General features: G+C 41.6%; 1 protein-coding gene across 1 annotated transcript in view; it reads left to right on the top strand.

The window, feature by feature from the left end:
- The window catches only part of RAB3C (RAB3C, member RAS oncogene family), a 240,875-nt gene extending 225,396 nt beyond the window's left edge, over positions 1–15,479 (top strand). Inside the window, exon 4 of the mRNA XM_062212128.1 lies at positions 15,292–15,479. Coding sequence (XP_062068112.1) covers positions 15,292–15,479 — 188 coding nt within the window. The remainder of the gene's footprint in view (positions 1–15,291) is intronic.
- The last annotated feature ends 770 nt before the right edge of the window (positions 15,480–16,249 follow it).

A 16,249-nucleotide genomic window follows, 5' to 3' on the forward strand; every position in this document is an offset into this window, starting at 1 on the left:
TTGTCTTTGTACTTAATTTTTCCACCAAGGTAAAATGCAATAGCTTCACACCTTCTTTGACCACTAGATTCCACTTCAGTCATTAGACCTTAATGAATGTAATTGTTATTCTTAATGTCCAGGAGGACATTGGGGCATATGTAGTAGTAAACCTATTTATACTCTGCTTTGAACACCACAGTCTTCCAGTGATCTACATGATCCAATAAGAAATGCCAGAAAATGACCAGCATATTAATAAGGATAAATTCTATTAAATGGAATCTTATGCAAACAATTTCTCTCTTCAAAATGTTCTCAGCTTTCTGGAATTTCCCCAACTAATAAACTGGAGAACTCCTTAGCCACCCATCCTTTGCCTTCTTTGATTGAGTCTAGCGCCTTAGACCACCCGGCCATCCCGCCACCCCCTTGTCTTGTTTGAAAGCAAGACAAAATGCCCTGGGAGTTATTGATACTATGGACCTTGAAAATTTACACTGAGATAGTTCCTATTGATCTGTACAGCAGTTCTCAGTATCTTTAGAACATCATCTTGGGGAAGTTGTAATCAGGACTACTTAAGGAAGTTCCTTCCTAAATAACTGAAAATCATGGCATTGTGGAATGTGCTTTTTGTTTATTGCTTTGAGAGAGTCCATTCCTGTGCCAGAGAATAGCAGAGATGTAGGAGTCATCATTAAGACTCAGAACATTGATGGCACCTTGCTTCTTTCTCAGAAAATTCAAGTCAGTCAAGACCAAGGCAGTGGTTTAGAAACAAATGAAAGGAAGATTGAGTAAGGGTTCTCAACCTTGGCTGCACATTTTAACAACTTGGGAAGCTTTGTAAAATCTAAAAGCCAGAGCTATATCTTAGGCAATTAAATTATACTCTATGAGATGAGATCCAGACGACACTAATTTTTAAGTCCCAGGTTATTCCAACATTTAAACATGATAAAGAGCATTGATCTGTATTGGGGGAAAAGGGCAGAATAGCCCAGAGTGCTAGCAGAAAGAAACCACCATGGATGTTATCCTGTTGGGCAGGGCTCTTGCTGTTCAGCCACAGGGAGCTGGTCTTCCAGGATGGAGTCTTGCTGACCTTTCATGCACCCTAATTGGATCCCCATGTGGTCAGAGGGTATACTCATTTTTAAGAGTGTTTTTGGAGATCATAAAAGTATATGAGATTATGTAATAAGCACTGTTAGTGAGTCTGATGAGATTAGAAATTATCTGCTTGGAACTGTATAATTCACCGAACTGAAACAAATGGGCCAAAGACCCAACTGTAGTTGGGTTACACTAGGAATTTATTACTTTTTGGCAACAGGAGATAGATACTTCAAAACAAAGTTCAGGAATACATTACATGATTTTACTCATTCACTTATTTATATATTCATTCATTCAGTATCATTGAGCACCAATTATTGACCAGCCCTCAGGAGTAAAGATACAGTAAGACCAAATTGCCATGCCCCAAGGAGATTCTAGTGTAATTTGGGGGACACAGAAACAAAGCCCCTTAGAAGACAGTATCTAAGTGCCATAGTTGGAACACAGATGCAGTGTTAGAGAAGCTCCTGAGGTGAATATCCCCATCTGGAGGCCCTGAGGAAGGTTGCACGGTGTTTGAGTCCAGTCTCGAAGCATGAGTAGGACTGTGATAGGTGGACAAACATGTGATGGTCCCTCTAGGCAAAATAAAAAAGAATTCTGGGGATATCTCAGCCTGGGGAAGTTTGCACATCTTCAGTAGCCTTGTTTGCAGGGCCAAAAAAAAAAAAAAAAAACCAGTCTTTGTGCTACACATCTTGAAGAACCCGTACTGAGTTTCAGTGTTGGATTTCATTTAGACCAATTACTCTGGCAGTGTTCCCCAAAAATTGGGGTGTTTAAGAACATCAACTGGAACACAGAAAGAAAGTATAAGGTCTACTTATTTGTATATCAAACTAAACAAAATTTTTTTAGTTATGTAGTTTTATTACATAATAGTCCAACAGTACATTATATAATTCATAACAAATATGCATGCATTAGAGCAGTGATGAATCTTTATTGTAGACTGTAGAGATGTACAACCAAAAATGTTTGAAGACTGTGAGTTAAGAAATGGATGGTGGGGGAGGACACGAAGCAAGGAATCCAGTGTAGGAGTCTAATGGAATCAGGTAAAATGTGGCCAGAGCCCTAATCAGGGGTTCTCAACCCTGCCTAGGCACTAGAGCCGCCAAGGGAAGCATTTAAAAAGCCATGATCAGCCTTCCATCCCATGTGTGCACACATACACACCCACATCAGGAAAATCAGAATCTCTGAAGCTGGCATAAACGTGTGCTTCTAATGTACAGCCAGCGTTGAGAATGCCTGAGCTAGGCCTTGCTATGTTTTTCTTGATTATGTTAAAGTGGAGAACCACAGACCTAAAAAAGCCAAGCATTGGCAGTGCAAATTGCAATGGAAAGATATTTTTTAGGCAGAAATAATAATAATGTCAGGTTCATGAGGGCTGAGGGAATTGAAGCATAAAAGATGACCCCATGTTTCTGGTTCACATAACTGATTGAAGTCCTTATGGAAGGAGACCTGGGGGATAGAACCAGCCTATTATCATGGAAAAGACACCCAGAAATGGCAGAACTTGGATAGTGGGGGAAATGGGAGATTCTTGATGGAGACCCAAAGGGTAAATGGGACAAGATCTATGAAACAAGTGGATAGAATTAGCCTTACACCTTACCACAGGCATCCTGAAATGCATGCCTTTAAAAATGGGACTGCAGTGCTGTGCAAGTGCTTTGACAAGCTGTGGTCCAAAGAGGATGGGAGGGCAGTGAGAGGCTGGAGGTTCATTTAGCAAGAAGAGGACTTCATGTAGTATTGTTACGGACAATGACCAAAGAAACCAAACAGCACTCAGCGCTTCAGGAGGAAAGGCACATGGTTTGTTTGTGCTTGTGGGTTTGACTAGACTCATGTCTCATGAGCCAAGCCCCAGTCCTCTGGCATTTCCTACTTGTATACCCTAAACTCAGCAAGGCAGTAACAAGCCAGTTTTAAGACAGTCTGGGGCCATTAGGGGGCAGTTTCGGGGAGCACACTGTTATCATTGACCCTCAGGAACTAACAAATCACAACTGTAAGGTAAGACAGTTTTACACACAGGCATGAGTAAATTATAACTTAAAGCCAATTTCAGGAGGCACACAACTATTGTATCTTAGGTATGAGGCTAGGCCTTAGGTATGCCACTGACTACGGCAGGTTGGGAACCAGTTTCTAAGTCAGTGCTGGTTTGCTGGCCCTTTGATAAGCGGGAGGGAGGTTGTAGCATTCCTTCAAACTGGCTCCTTAATGGCAACCTGGAGGGGATCTGTAACAGAATAAGCAGCCACCCTTTCCTATGAAATTAAATTAGGTTCTTAAGAGTTGCCTCCATTGAAGTCATATTTGTGTAAAACATGAAATTGGTATGAAAAAGTAAAGCAGATGTGGAGGCTGGCCATCCAGGTACCTGTGTCTGCATCGTTAACCTTCTCTCCTCTTTAGCAGAAGACCATAGCTGACTTAGTGGTTTGGTGGCACACATACCTTTATAGTAGTCTTATTTCATAGGGTTAGCCTGTCGTGAGTGTGGGCTCTCAGCTTGCCATAGGCCATCGAGTTAGCTGGAACACTAAAGCCCGAGAATCACGAACAGCTCTGGTAATGGACTTGCTCCCATTTTGTCCATTTTCAAGTTTTCCTCTCGAGGTCAGTCTTGCAACATTGCCTCCAGCACCCCACTTTAATGGGGGGTGATAGTTTTTCCTCCCATTGTTTGATCACCTCCCCTTTGCCCCTGCAAAAACAATTCCATCATAAAGCAGATTGAAGAGCCAGAAACTTTAATGAGGATAGCATTGCCCTGAAGCCTATTTTTAAACTCAAACCACCTGCTAGAAATATGCATCGGCTCTGTTCCTCAGCAGCTTTCAAAGATTTATTTAAGTCTTAATTGTAGTGTTTATGAAAGATGGGAGACTGCCAACTTCCAGTTTCAGGAGGGAGTCTCAGCAGTGCTATTTAAATGTCATAAGTACCTGGCTGCACACAGTCTCTACAGAGAAGCTTTGCCACACTACAGTTATTTTCCCTGGTTCATGGTCCTTTTGGCTAGGTATTCCCAGGAGGTATAAAAGAAACCAACAAAGCACACTGTCATGTGTTTGGTTTTGTTTAGGTATGGTTGTATCCATAGGTTAGGAGGGGAAGGGACTCCCACTTCATCCTGGTCCTTGCCTCCTTGGAACTCCCCAAGTCTTGTTAACTTCCAGTTCTCAAAACCTGGTGAATCTCCATCCTCCACCCTTTTCCTACATTGTATTTTTATTACCAATATATGGCTAATTATTTATGCAATAAATACAAGTTATACAAAAAGCAAAGAAACTCAACATAAGCATGGATGACAATTAACAGTGTTCTAATGCTCCGCCTTCTTTACTGGGAGCTGAAATTCCTTGGAATGGGTCTGTTCCTTATGCGTTAAGATACCATGCATCTTATTTCACCCAAGACAGTCCTAATTTATGCTCATTTCCTAGTGTGTTTTTTAATTGTATATTTTCATGGGGTACAATGTGATACTGAAGTACATATATAAAGACTGTATTGATCAAATCATGGTAGTTAGCATGTCCATTTCCTTGTCATTACTTTGTTTGTGCCTTCAAGCTACTTTCTTCTAGTTCTTAATAAAATATAAAATAGGTTATCGTGAGCTGTAGTCACCCAGTATGCTGTGGCAGACCAGGAATGTATGCCTGCCATCTAACTCTATTTTTTTTAAGATTTTATTTACTTATTTGAGAAGTAGAGTTACAGACAGAGAGAGGGAGAGACATAGAGAAAAATCTTTCATCCTCTGGTTCACTCCCCAAATGACCACAAGGGCCAGAGCTGGGCCAATCCGAAGCCAAGAGCCAGGAGTTTCCTCTGGGTCTCACAACTGGGTGCAGGGGCCCAAGCACTTGGGCCATCTTCTACTGCTTTCTCAGGCCATGGCAGAGAGCTGGATCAGAAGAGGAGCAGCCAGTACTAGAACTGATGCCCATATGGGATGCTGGTGCTGCAAGCAGAGGCTTTAGCCCACTATGCCACAGCACCAGCCTCCTAACTCTAATTTTGTACCTGCTATCCAGCCTCCCTCTCTCCTCCTTCCTTCAAGCCCTTCTTAGTCTCTAGTAATCTCAGTCTAAATTTTAATAGTACCACTTTCAATCTCAAAAGTGACTCCCCTTGCTGGTAAATGTTGTGTTCATCCAACCCTTGATACCCATCTATGCAGCATCTTTGAGCAGTACACTCTTTGACCTCAGGGTTCTGCACACTGTGCTGCTTCTGAACACTCCCCATCGGATGAATTCTCCAACCCCTATTTTATACATTGCTTCCTCCAGTCAAGTCCACTCCTCTTGGTCTTCTTTCCTATATACCATCTTACTAACCCAAATCTCTACCGTCTGATCCCTGGGATAGGCCCATTGCCATGTGCCCAGCTGCTCTAATGTTACCACCAACATGCGAAGCTCCTTCTTCTGGTCCCCTTCCCTTGTGGACCAAAGCTTATCTGCTAACCAACCTCACATTTACTTCTCCCCTATCTCACGAAAGTTCCCACCCCTCCTTTATCTCACTGGATTTGGCTCAGAACTTTGGCTTCTTCTCAGGATGATCTTCCAAACTGTGTCCTCTTCTCATTCACATCAACTTGCAAACGTATTTTGTGAAATGTTTGCAAATGAATCCAGTTCCATGTAACAGAGATATATGTAAACTGATGATGATGTCCATTCATTGATTGCATTTTTTAAAAGATCTAGTTATTTATTTGAAAGGCAGAGTTACAGAGAGGCAGAGAGAGAGAGAAAGAGAGCAGAGAGACAGAGAGAGAGATCATCCATCCACTGGTTTACCCCCCAAATGACTGAAACAGCTGGAGCTGGGCTGATCCAAAGCCAGGAGCTTCTTCCAGGTCTCTGACATGGGTGCAGGGGCCCAAGGACTTTGGCCATTCTTCCTCTGCTTTCCCAGATGCATTAGCAGGGAGTTAGATGGGAAGTGGAGCAGCCAGAACTCGAACTGGCACTTATGGGATGCTGGCATTACAGGCAGAGGCTTCATCAGCTGTGCCATAGCGCAGGCCCCATTTATTGCATATTTTACTAAGTGCTTCCTATGTGCTAGGTCTATGCTTCCTATGTGCTAGCATTGGATGACAGTTCTCCCTTCTCCTGGTGAATCTGGGCAGGCAGGCAACCCTGCGTACTCTTTCAGCTCCATAGAGGTACCTTCTCCTCTTCCTCTGACCACAATGAACAGTAAATATTCTCAAACCTTCACTCCGTGCAGACCACCTCCACTCTGCTGGTCTCACTTTGGAAATTTTATAATCCATCAGACCACAGTTGAAAGAGAGATCTTGCCCTGTGTGTTGGAAATTTGGGAGACATCCACATCCCTTGATGATTTTTGGAAGTGTCCCATTCTCACCAGAAAGTCATGTGTTGAGTAGTTAAACTTAAAATTTGCTCTGCAGCTGGCTAACCACAGAAGTGCACTTAGTAACTTTGTTCTCAGTGGGTATCTGTTTTCATATCCTAATCCAGAATTCCAGAGATACACTCTATTTGGTGACTGTAGGCACTTCACCCTCATCCATGTACAGACTAAACCATTGTTTTTCACCCTTGAAAGCCAAGAGAGATTTACTCCATTCTGTCTAGATGCTGCACCCCATGTTGTCGCTCTGATGCCTCTTCCTTTATTTCATTGACATTACCCTAGATTGGCCTTTTTTGATGAGGAAGTGGGTTTTCAAGAAAGAAACGAGGTGTAGATAGTTTAGGATCTATCATCATCTCATCTTGTGAACACTGGGAGTTCAGTGAACAACTGGGCTGCTGCTGGAGAAAGAGTTCCTTTTCCACTTACAAGCCGTATCTACAGAAGGGATGACTTCATTACAGCTCTCGTATTTGATCACTACATGAAGAAGCATCATTTGTGTGAAGCTGCACATAGATTTCTGTGTCTTCTCCGGACAGAAGGATTGTGTTGGGCTACTCTTAAAAGGAGCTAAATGAGAAGAATTTCCTAATAGTAAATTTCCTAGTTGGTAAACATTGAAATGCATTACTCGGAATGGATCAGAATCTCTAAGAACTATTTTAATGAATCCAACAGCTTTTTTTTTTTCTGTGATTTTTGAGTGGCGCATAGGCAGAATATAGGAAGGTAGACCTTAGGGAAGTGCAGAGATTGAGAGTATGGGCTTTCAAACCAGACTTTAGTTCTTGTCCTGGTTTACCAAATGTGTAACTCAACCACTTCTTTCAGCCATAAAAGGAACATTTGTAAAGGAACCTACTTCGTGGGACTGGGTCCCAGGATTACGAAATAAATGCAAAATGTTTAGCAGAGTATCTGTTCATAGTATGTGCTCAATAGAAAAAATTTCCATATCCTGAGTATTACAATGAAATCTCATTAGTTTGGTCCCTGCAATTAACGATGTATTTCATTATTTGCTCCATTTCATATGTATCTCTCCCAGCCAAAATAACCTGCTAACTGATGATGCATGTAAGTGCTGCTGTAAACTGAAATCCTATACAAATAAGATGTTTTTTGCTGATAATTCATAAATAGGCTGACTGGAAATTGCTTCTTTTATCATTGAAAGCCTGTTGAAATGTTAAGAAGTTACAAAGTGAATATTTAACTGATTTAAGAGAGCAAACACTTTTCAAGTTCCTAGCACCTATTTGCATATTAACAGCCACTCTGCCAATCATAAATGATCCTTATCTCTTTATTAAAACCAATCTGCCAGAACTTTGACTTCTCAACACTTTAGCAATTGTTAGTTTAGAGCTGAAGTGTAACAATCCTACAGTTCTTCATATTTTTCAGAAATGTGTCTTTCCTCTAGGGTGAATAGAGCTGGTTTAATTTGTTTTATATCATAAATTCCCCACAGGGCAAGACCCAAATGATATGTGGAGTTCCATGCTTGGCAAACCCCATGTAGAAATAAAGTAGCTGACAAAATTGCTCACAGGTGTAGTCATTTCAGAATCACGAACAAAGGAAAAAATGATTTTCTTCCCTTCCAGTTCTCCATTCCCATCCCACCCATTTCTCCCAGCCAGTTAACAGCAATCAGTCCTTTAATTAGCCAACATCTGCTGGACACTTGCTCGTGCCAGGCACTGTGTTCAATATTTCAAGAGATATGGAGAAGCCCTTTTGGGTATGTGCAGTCTAATAGGGAAGCAAAGTGCACCTAATGTGGGGTATGGGCAGGGAATGGGGAAGGAATGTTTCATGGATGCAGCTTCTTTTGCAGGCGACGAGCATGTTCTGGATTTAGATCATGGCGTCCACTGCACAACATGAATATGTTATAAGTCACTGAATTGGAGACTCTAAAATGACTAAGGTGGTGAATTTTATATTCTGTGGATTTCATACCTAGTACGAAATGGCAACTGAATTCCAAAACCAGGGTGAAAAAGGAATTGCTAGGGAGCACTTGATGGTCATTCATGACCTTAAAACTGAGTGGGAGCTCACGTAGCTTCAGAAGGTTTCGAACTCAAATATCTGCAGGAGTGGGCAGGTAGTATAAAATGTTCAATGAGTAAAGCAGCCAGGTATAAGATGCAAACATCATTTGTTTGCAGATTAAATTTATAGAAATAAATAAAAATGAAAAAAAGAAAAAACATTCTCATAAAAGGACCAGAACTCAGGGGCCTGAAATACTTGGCTAATTTTTTAAAATCAGCATTAGGCTTTCCTGAGCTCCTGATCTTGCTTCTCTCAGGCTTTTGTATGTTTTCTTTGGCCCTTTTTCAGGGAAGTGGGTCACACACCCTACTCTTCTTCCCAAAGTCTACCTGCAGGCTGGACCCCAGCAGGACAAGCTAATATGACAGTTTGTCCAGCAGCTCAGCCATCCCTCCTCCTGTCCCAGTGCCAGCCACCCAGCAGAATGACCTTTCCTTGCAGCTCTGGTTCATCCAGTTCCACAGGAAAGGCAAACCAAGACATTGAAATCGAACTGCAAGTAGATCCTGGATATAGATAACCTTCTAGTTTGGAAGGCTTGGAATAGAAGCTTAAGCACAGATTATAAATTTTTAACAATTAGAGGTGAAAATGATTTATGCACTAAGATTTTGGTGGCTACTTGCCATCTTCAAAGAAAAAAATAGCAATTATTACCTGTCTCTCAAAATCAACTTTGAGGCTAATCCTCCGCCTGCGGCGCCGCCACTCCGGGTTCTAGCCCTGGTTGGGGCGCCGGATTCTGTCCTGGTTACTCTTCTTCTAGTCCAGCTCTCTGCTGTGGCCTGGGAAGGCAGTGAAGGATGGCCCAAGTGCTTGGGTCCTGCACCCGCTTGGGAGACCAGGGGAAGCACCTGGCTCCTGGCTTCGGATCAGCGCAGCGCGCTGGCCGTAGGGGCCATTTGGGGAGTGAACCAACGGCAAAAAGGAAGACCTTTCTCTCTGTCTCTGTCTCTCTCTCTAACTCTGCCTGTCAAAAAAAAAAAAAACAAAAACAAAAACCAAACTCAAGTTTGCGAGATTAGAGTGCCCCCAGTGGAATTTCTTGGGTAAGAAACAGAGCAGCAGTCCCATAGAACACTGGCAAACAAAAGGCATTTGTTGATAGAGCAGTTGATATATGGGAATGAGTTCAGTGTTGCCTGTAAGATTGTTTTAATGGACTGTAGAAAGTGGCAGTTAGATGCTCCCTGTTGGAATTGTGATTATTACTATTAACACAGTGTGCTCCCAAGTGGAACAGATGCTCTGTAGGGTGCTAGGACATTTCTGAGTGACAGCTTGAAGCCTGCCACCTCAGTGAGCAGTAGACTTCTAACCTACAAGCCCTGCTTTCTGCCCTCAGCATGTATCAGTCAAAAAAAAAAAAAAAAAAAAAGGTGCCAGACTTCCCTGAATTTTCTCTTGCTGTGAGGACCTCCAGGGAGAAAACAGTCACAGCAGGCAAGGGCCAGGCCCATGCTACAAGCCAAGCAGTGTGCAGCTCACCTTCTCCAAGTCTACCAGAATGCAGTAGGACTCCCTCCTAGACTGGCAGCTGCTCTGTCTTCTCCACGGGGATCAGACCGAAGGGGAGTGGTTGTAAACAGCTGGATGAAGGGTTCACACTGGGCTGAGGAGACCTCTTCTGATGGAGGATTCTGTCTGTCACTGGAATGGCTTCCCCAATAGCATGCATCAAAATCACCTTCCTTTTAGGGCTAATACTTCATTGTATACATACACCATATTTTATTTATTCCTTGGAGGTCAATGGGCACTTGGGTTGGTTCTACATTTTGGCTACTGTGAATAACACTGCTAAGGACATTAGGTGTACAGAGGCAAGTAAAGGTTAACTTTCTGTGTGCATGGAAAACCCTCTATTAAGTGAGATGAATATTCTGGGGACCCATCCTCCCCACTTTAATTCCAGCTCTGTATGTCAGGTGATTCTAGTGCAGGTGCACCTCCAGTCCTGTGGAGTCAGGATGTCTGATCCCACCCCTCAAGTACTAGAATGAAATCTGGTTTGCACCTCTCCTCTCTGCCGCCTCTGTGGGTAACATACTCATCACAAACTGGCTTTTGTGCTCCTTCCCTTATTTCCTCAACAAGCTAAGACATTCTTCCAAAGAAAATCTTCAGCAAGCTTTGGTCCAGTCCTTAATGCCAAGTGAACCCAAAGCAAAAGAGGTCGTATACAATTAGAGTCCATCTGTGCCTACAATAGCTTTTGGAAAGGGTAAGAGTGATGTTTCCAGGATCAGACGTAAGAAAGCCTAAAGGAGAGAAGTACTGGGACACAGTGCATGGCTCATCCATGCTGGAACAGCATTGCCTCTGCCAGAAAGCAGCTAGAAAGGCACCAAGCAGAGAATAATGAGAAGGGATGATTATTGTCTGTGCTTAGTTTAACACGTTCACTGATGAATACACATATGTGTGCTAAAATTATTAATTCCCAGTGATGTTGGAAGGACAGGTGTCTAAGGCTGGAAGCTACGTCAGTAACCTATTTATCAGGAGATCTTTGTCAAGCTTCACAGTTGGCTTGCTGTGTGACCTTGGACTACTTATTTTCTCTTACTAAATCACCCTTTCCTATCCAGTACATTGGAAGTGATCTTCAGTATTTGAGAAGAAAGATTGTTTCTGAAATATCATTGACTGAAGTTCTGGGCCCCTGTTGATGTTGGTGTATATGGGTGCAAGGTTAAAGATGCCAGAGAACAAGTTCATGTTGTTATGGTTGTGATTAAACTACAGATATATTAGGGCAGGCATTCACCTAGCTGTTGAAACACTAGTTAAGTTGCCCGCATCCCTTATTAAACTACCTAAGTTCCAAGTCCTGACTTGAACTTACCTGGCTTTACTCCTGAGTCTAGCTTCCTGCTAATGCACACCCTCTGAGGCATCAGGTGATGGTTCAAGTAGTTAAGTCCTTGCCACTCATATGGGAGACTTGGGTTAAGTTTCCATCTCTTGGCTTCAGCCTGCCCCAACCCTAGTTGCTGCCAGCATTTGGGGATATAAAGTGGTAGGCGGGAGATATTCTCTCTCTCTCTCTCTCTCTCTCTCTCTCTTCCTCTTGAAGGAAAGAAAAATACTGAGAAATTAAGAGGTAAGGGCCATAAAATCTAAGAAGTTAGTGGAAGAATAAAGGCTATAATGTTTGGATTTGTGGCTATGATTTAGATGATGAGCTTTGAACACTCACAGGTCTACATAGCTGAATGGAAGTACAGATTCACTACGACAGAGAATCATGGATTGTGTAGGGAGCTCCTATTTGCCCTGAATCTAAAGAACTAACTGCTGAAATATTACTGATTTTGATTCTTAATGTCTCATTTTATGACAAACTATGACTAGAGTACATATTGGTCAATGAGAAGGAGTTGAATTTCTAGAATATTTTATATCTATAATTCTATAATTAAACATAGAGATCTAGCTGTTAGATAACCATCTTGACTCTGAAGCAGCACAAGATATCAAAGAACCTTTGCAATCATTAAGAATTTTGTTCCATTTAGTTTATTGACAATGTAGCATCTAATTAATTGCACACTGATTAATCAAATTGATTCAATTTGATTAAATATATTATTTTTGATTTACATGGAACTTATAATTCACCTGGAACAAAATAGTAGCTTGCTTCTGCAGGTACCTGGAAAAACAGAAAAATATACAAGTCAATATTCACATTCCAGCTTTGCCATGTACTGGTCCAACTGGGAAGAAATTCAGCAAATTAGTCTGTCATTTTGTGCCTCCATTTCTTTAGCAATAAGTTGGAGGAAATAACAGCACCTACTTATGGATAAAATGAGGTAAAATGAATGAAGTGCTTTGATTAGAACCTATTATAGCTGGCGCCACGGCTCAATAGGCTAATCCTCTACCTTGTGGGGCCAGCACCCCGGGTTCTAGTCCCGGTCGGGGCGCCGGATTCTGTCCCAGCTGCCCCTCTTCCAGGCCAGCTCTCTGCTGTGGCCAGGGAGTGCAGTGGAGGATGGCCCAAGTGCTTGGGCCCTGCACCTGCATGGGAGACCAGGAGAAGCACCTGGCTCCTGGCTTCCGATCAGCGCGGTGCGCCGGCCACGGCGGCCATTGGAGGGTGAACCAACGGCAAAAGGAAGACCTTCTTTCTCTCTGTCTCTCTCTCTCACTGTCCACTCTGCCTGTAAAAAAAAAAAAAAAAAAAAAAGAAAGAAAGAACCTATTATAGAGTTACCTCTCAGTAAATGTTAGTTTACTATTACCATTGCTGCTGTTGTTGTCATCACATTTCCCAGTTGGCTTGGCACTTTTACCTGTTTTACCTACATTTTCTCTGAGCTTCATGACAACTCTATAAGCCTAAATAAGGAAAATGAGAAAATAAAAAGTGACTTACTTTTTGATGAAAGCTGTCAAATGTTGATAATGGTCCTATATCCCACATCTTTTGATGGTTCATTCCTCTCCACCATACTGTGATGTCTCCTTCTCAGGCATACTAAATAAACGGGTGCTATTAGAATATATTTTCCTCATGAGACAATGTCTCCTTAGTGGCCATGAATTCTTAGGGTCTAGGTTAATGTCAAGAAGCTGGGGATATTCTGGCTCTTGAGGCCAAATATCATGTTAGTGACTTCAAGTTGTACACCAGTATCACAGAGCATCTCAAATCTCCAGACTAAGTGTCTGCATTTGACAAGGACTCATGTAGGTTACCTCCTTTTCACAGTGATGTGATCTCTTTCAAGTTCAATGCCTTCCAAAAGTCACACTAATAAGTAAAAAGAGATGTTAGCAGAAGAAATGAGAGGATTGAACCGCTAAATGAAACTTTTATACCAATTTCTGGACATTTCCACCTTCAAAGATTCATCCAGGGATCTTGACTTCCACAGTAGGTTCTTGGTACCTCTTGATATAAAGCACTCTCCCATTAGCACTGAGAAAATTCCCACTAGCATGCAAATATTTCTGATACCTTATTAACTTGCCCTCCCCCAAATATGGATCAGATTATTGGAAGGTGAATGCTATATCCCCATAGCCTGTACAAACATTTAGAAAGAGAGCTCTGTTAATACCAGATATACTTATCTATAGATTTAAAAAAGACAGAATGTAAAATAGCTACATAAGCATTGTCCAAAAAGACAAACTTAAAGTGAGCTACAAGCTAAACATGGTTTGAAATATCCATCTCAATTTTATAGCACTTGGCTCTATTGATGTGTTTTTAGCCCAAATTCTGCAGTTGTTCACTTTGAATTTCACTGGCAACTCTATTGTTAAAATCTATCTCAGATATAGTCATCCAACCAAATAGTATCATAATTAAATTAGAAATACTAACTCATGGCAGTTGCTTTTTGTTGTCTACCCCTCAGTACTATTTAAGGAAATAAATACTTCTAGGTTATCAGAGGGATTTTGACATGCTGCAAAATATTAGTTCGTTTTTTCTCCTTTGCCTCAGGAGCTGGAATGAAATTGCCTGATTTAATCATTCTGAGTCCATGTGGCTCCTCTGAGATAGGGCCAGATGTAACCAGAAGGATTTATAGGGTGTAAAATTCAGAATGGATTAGAAAAGCGTTTCTGTGTGCAGCCCAATACATCCTAAATCAACATCCCCTGAATGGACCAGAGCAATCTCTGGCTGGCCTAGTGGGGAGGTTGTCATGGCAACTGACTGGCAGTGGAATGTGACTGCAAACAATAGAGTGATATGATTGTGCCTAGAGAAGCGTAGTAAGGCTGCTTCTTCCCAGGTACAGTGGCACATCAGGAGAAGGGTGAAATTGTCCCTGTATTTTGTATCTTTTCATAATTCTGGCAGCTCATTGGAAATTTGTCAAGTGTCCTTCCCACATATTGGTGAAAACAAACAAAGCAAAAAGAACATTGCTACTGCTAGATAATGGAAACTATGGAAAAAGCAGCACCCAGTAGGTAGGTGCAGTGTAAGAAAAAGCCCCTAGGGCTATTAGACTATCACTGTTCAGAATTTTCCTAAAGCTGGTTGAAATGGGTTTAAGGAATTCCTGTAACTCTTCACTGCCACCTTGTGTCCTACCAGTTACTAAAAATTCACTAGAGGCCTACCTCAGACCCATGTGGGCCGCAGCAGGGTAGACATGGAAAAGGTGAGAGCTGGAGTACAGCAGAGTTTAGTAGTTCTCTTGGCAGCAGAAAATGCACATGAAATTTCCTAAGCCTTAAGTTAATAAGAAAAATTAGAATTATAATTTTTTGGTAGACTCCAGAAATGGGAAAAGAATAAAATGGTAGTCCTAGAAAAGATTGCAAGAGGTTCCATGGGTGGGCTAAGGATAGGAGGAAAGAAAGGATGGCATAGATTAACTTGATGTTAATGCTTCTAAAGTTGCCACTACTAACTCTTGCAAAGGTATAGTTTTGCTGAAATTCAGGCAATCGTGCTGGTAGTATAAGTGAATTGAAAGGTAAGAATAAAATGTGAATATCATCGATTCCATTTCTTAATTCTTTCATTCATGATTAATGGGATCAAGATGGCAGCATCTGCTCGAATGGCACCTCATGCCCATCTCTTACCCAAACCAAACCCCATACCTGCTGCTGTCACCTCATCACCATTCAAAACCATAATCGAGTCCCATTTCATTTTAGAAAAGTGAAATGACCAACCCCTGTTTCTGTGTGTTCTTCTAGGGTTTGAGTTTTTTGAAGCAAGTGCCAAGGATAATATTAATGTCAAGCAGACCTTTGAGCGCCTTGTGGATATCATCTGTGACAAAATGTCAGAGAGCTTGGAGACAGACCCGGCCGTCACTGCCGCAAAGCAGAACACGAGACTCAAGGAAACCCCTCCTCCACCGCAGTCCACCTGTGGCTGTTAATGTCCCCCTCCCCTCCACACACACATAGGCAGCTCCAAGGGGCTCCAGTTGCCAACAAACAGCGTTTATAAATGGTCTGTTAGCCTTCATTTATACTGCCTAATAATTATTTGAAGGAAGTCTTTGATGTCAATGGCCCGTACATGCATTCAAATCTTGAGAGGTTTCCTGTGTTAATATGTGGCAAATATGTGATCTTAAATTTGTAAGGACTATTCATCTACAAACATCTGGTACTTGCATGTGACTTGTTATTTATTTGTCTTCTAGGCGCTCTTTATTTATATATATATTTTTTCAAATTTCTTCACAGTTAAGCTACTGCTGGGGCATCACACTGTAATTTCACTACAGCTAACTTTGTGCCATGGATTCAAATTATGTTCTTTAGTTGTAGGGATGGATGCAAAGGAATTGCTTGTGTGTACAACAAAGAGAGGATATGGAAAATGCCAGGATATTTCATTTTCTTTACTCCTAACTGGAAATCACATGAAAATTTTGCTCTTGATTAGTGACACTCTCATGGGTTTAGTCAGTTTCCCTTGAGGAAATCTGTTTTTCACTGTAACTAATAACCAAGGAGACCACTGACTATAAAGAAATGGAAATGTTGTCTTTAAATATAATACTAAATTGATTAGAACTAGATGGAAACAGTAATCTTAGTTCACATTTTAAATAAGCAAATACCCTACCCCTAAGACTACTCTTTCTCCTGATTGTACCTAATTCTTGAAATATTTGAGAGCACTGAACAGACTGAGATA

This window comes from Lepus europaeus, chromosome 15, assembly GCF_033115175.1.
Source record: "Lepus europaeus isolate LE1 chromosome 15, mLepTim1.pri, whole genome shotgun sequence".
Taxonomy (NCBI): domain Eukaryota; kingdom Metazoa; phylum Chordata; class Mammalia; order Lagomorpha; family Leporidae; genus Lepus; species Lepus europaeus.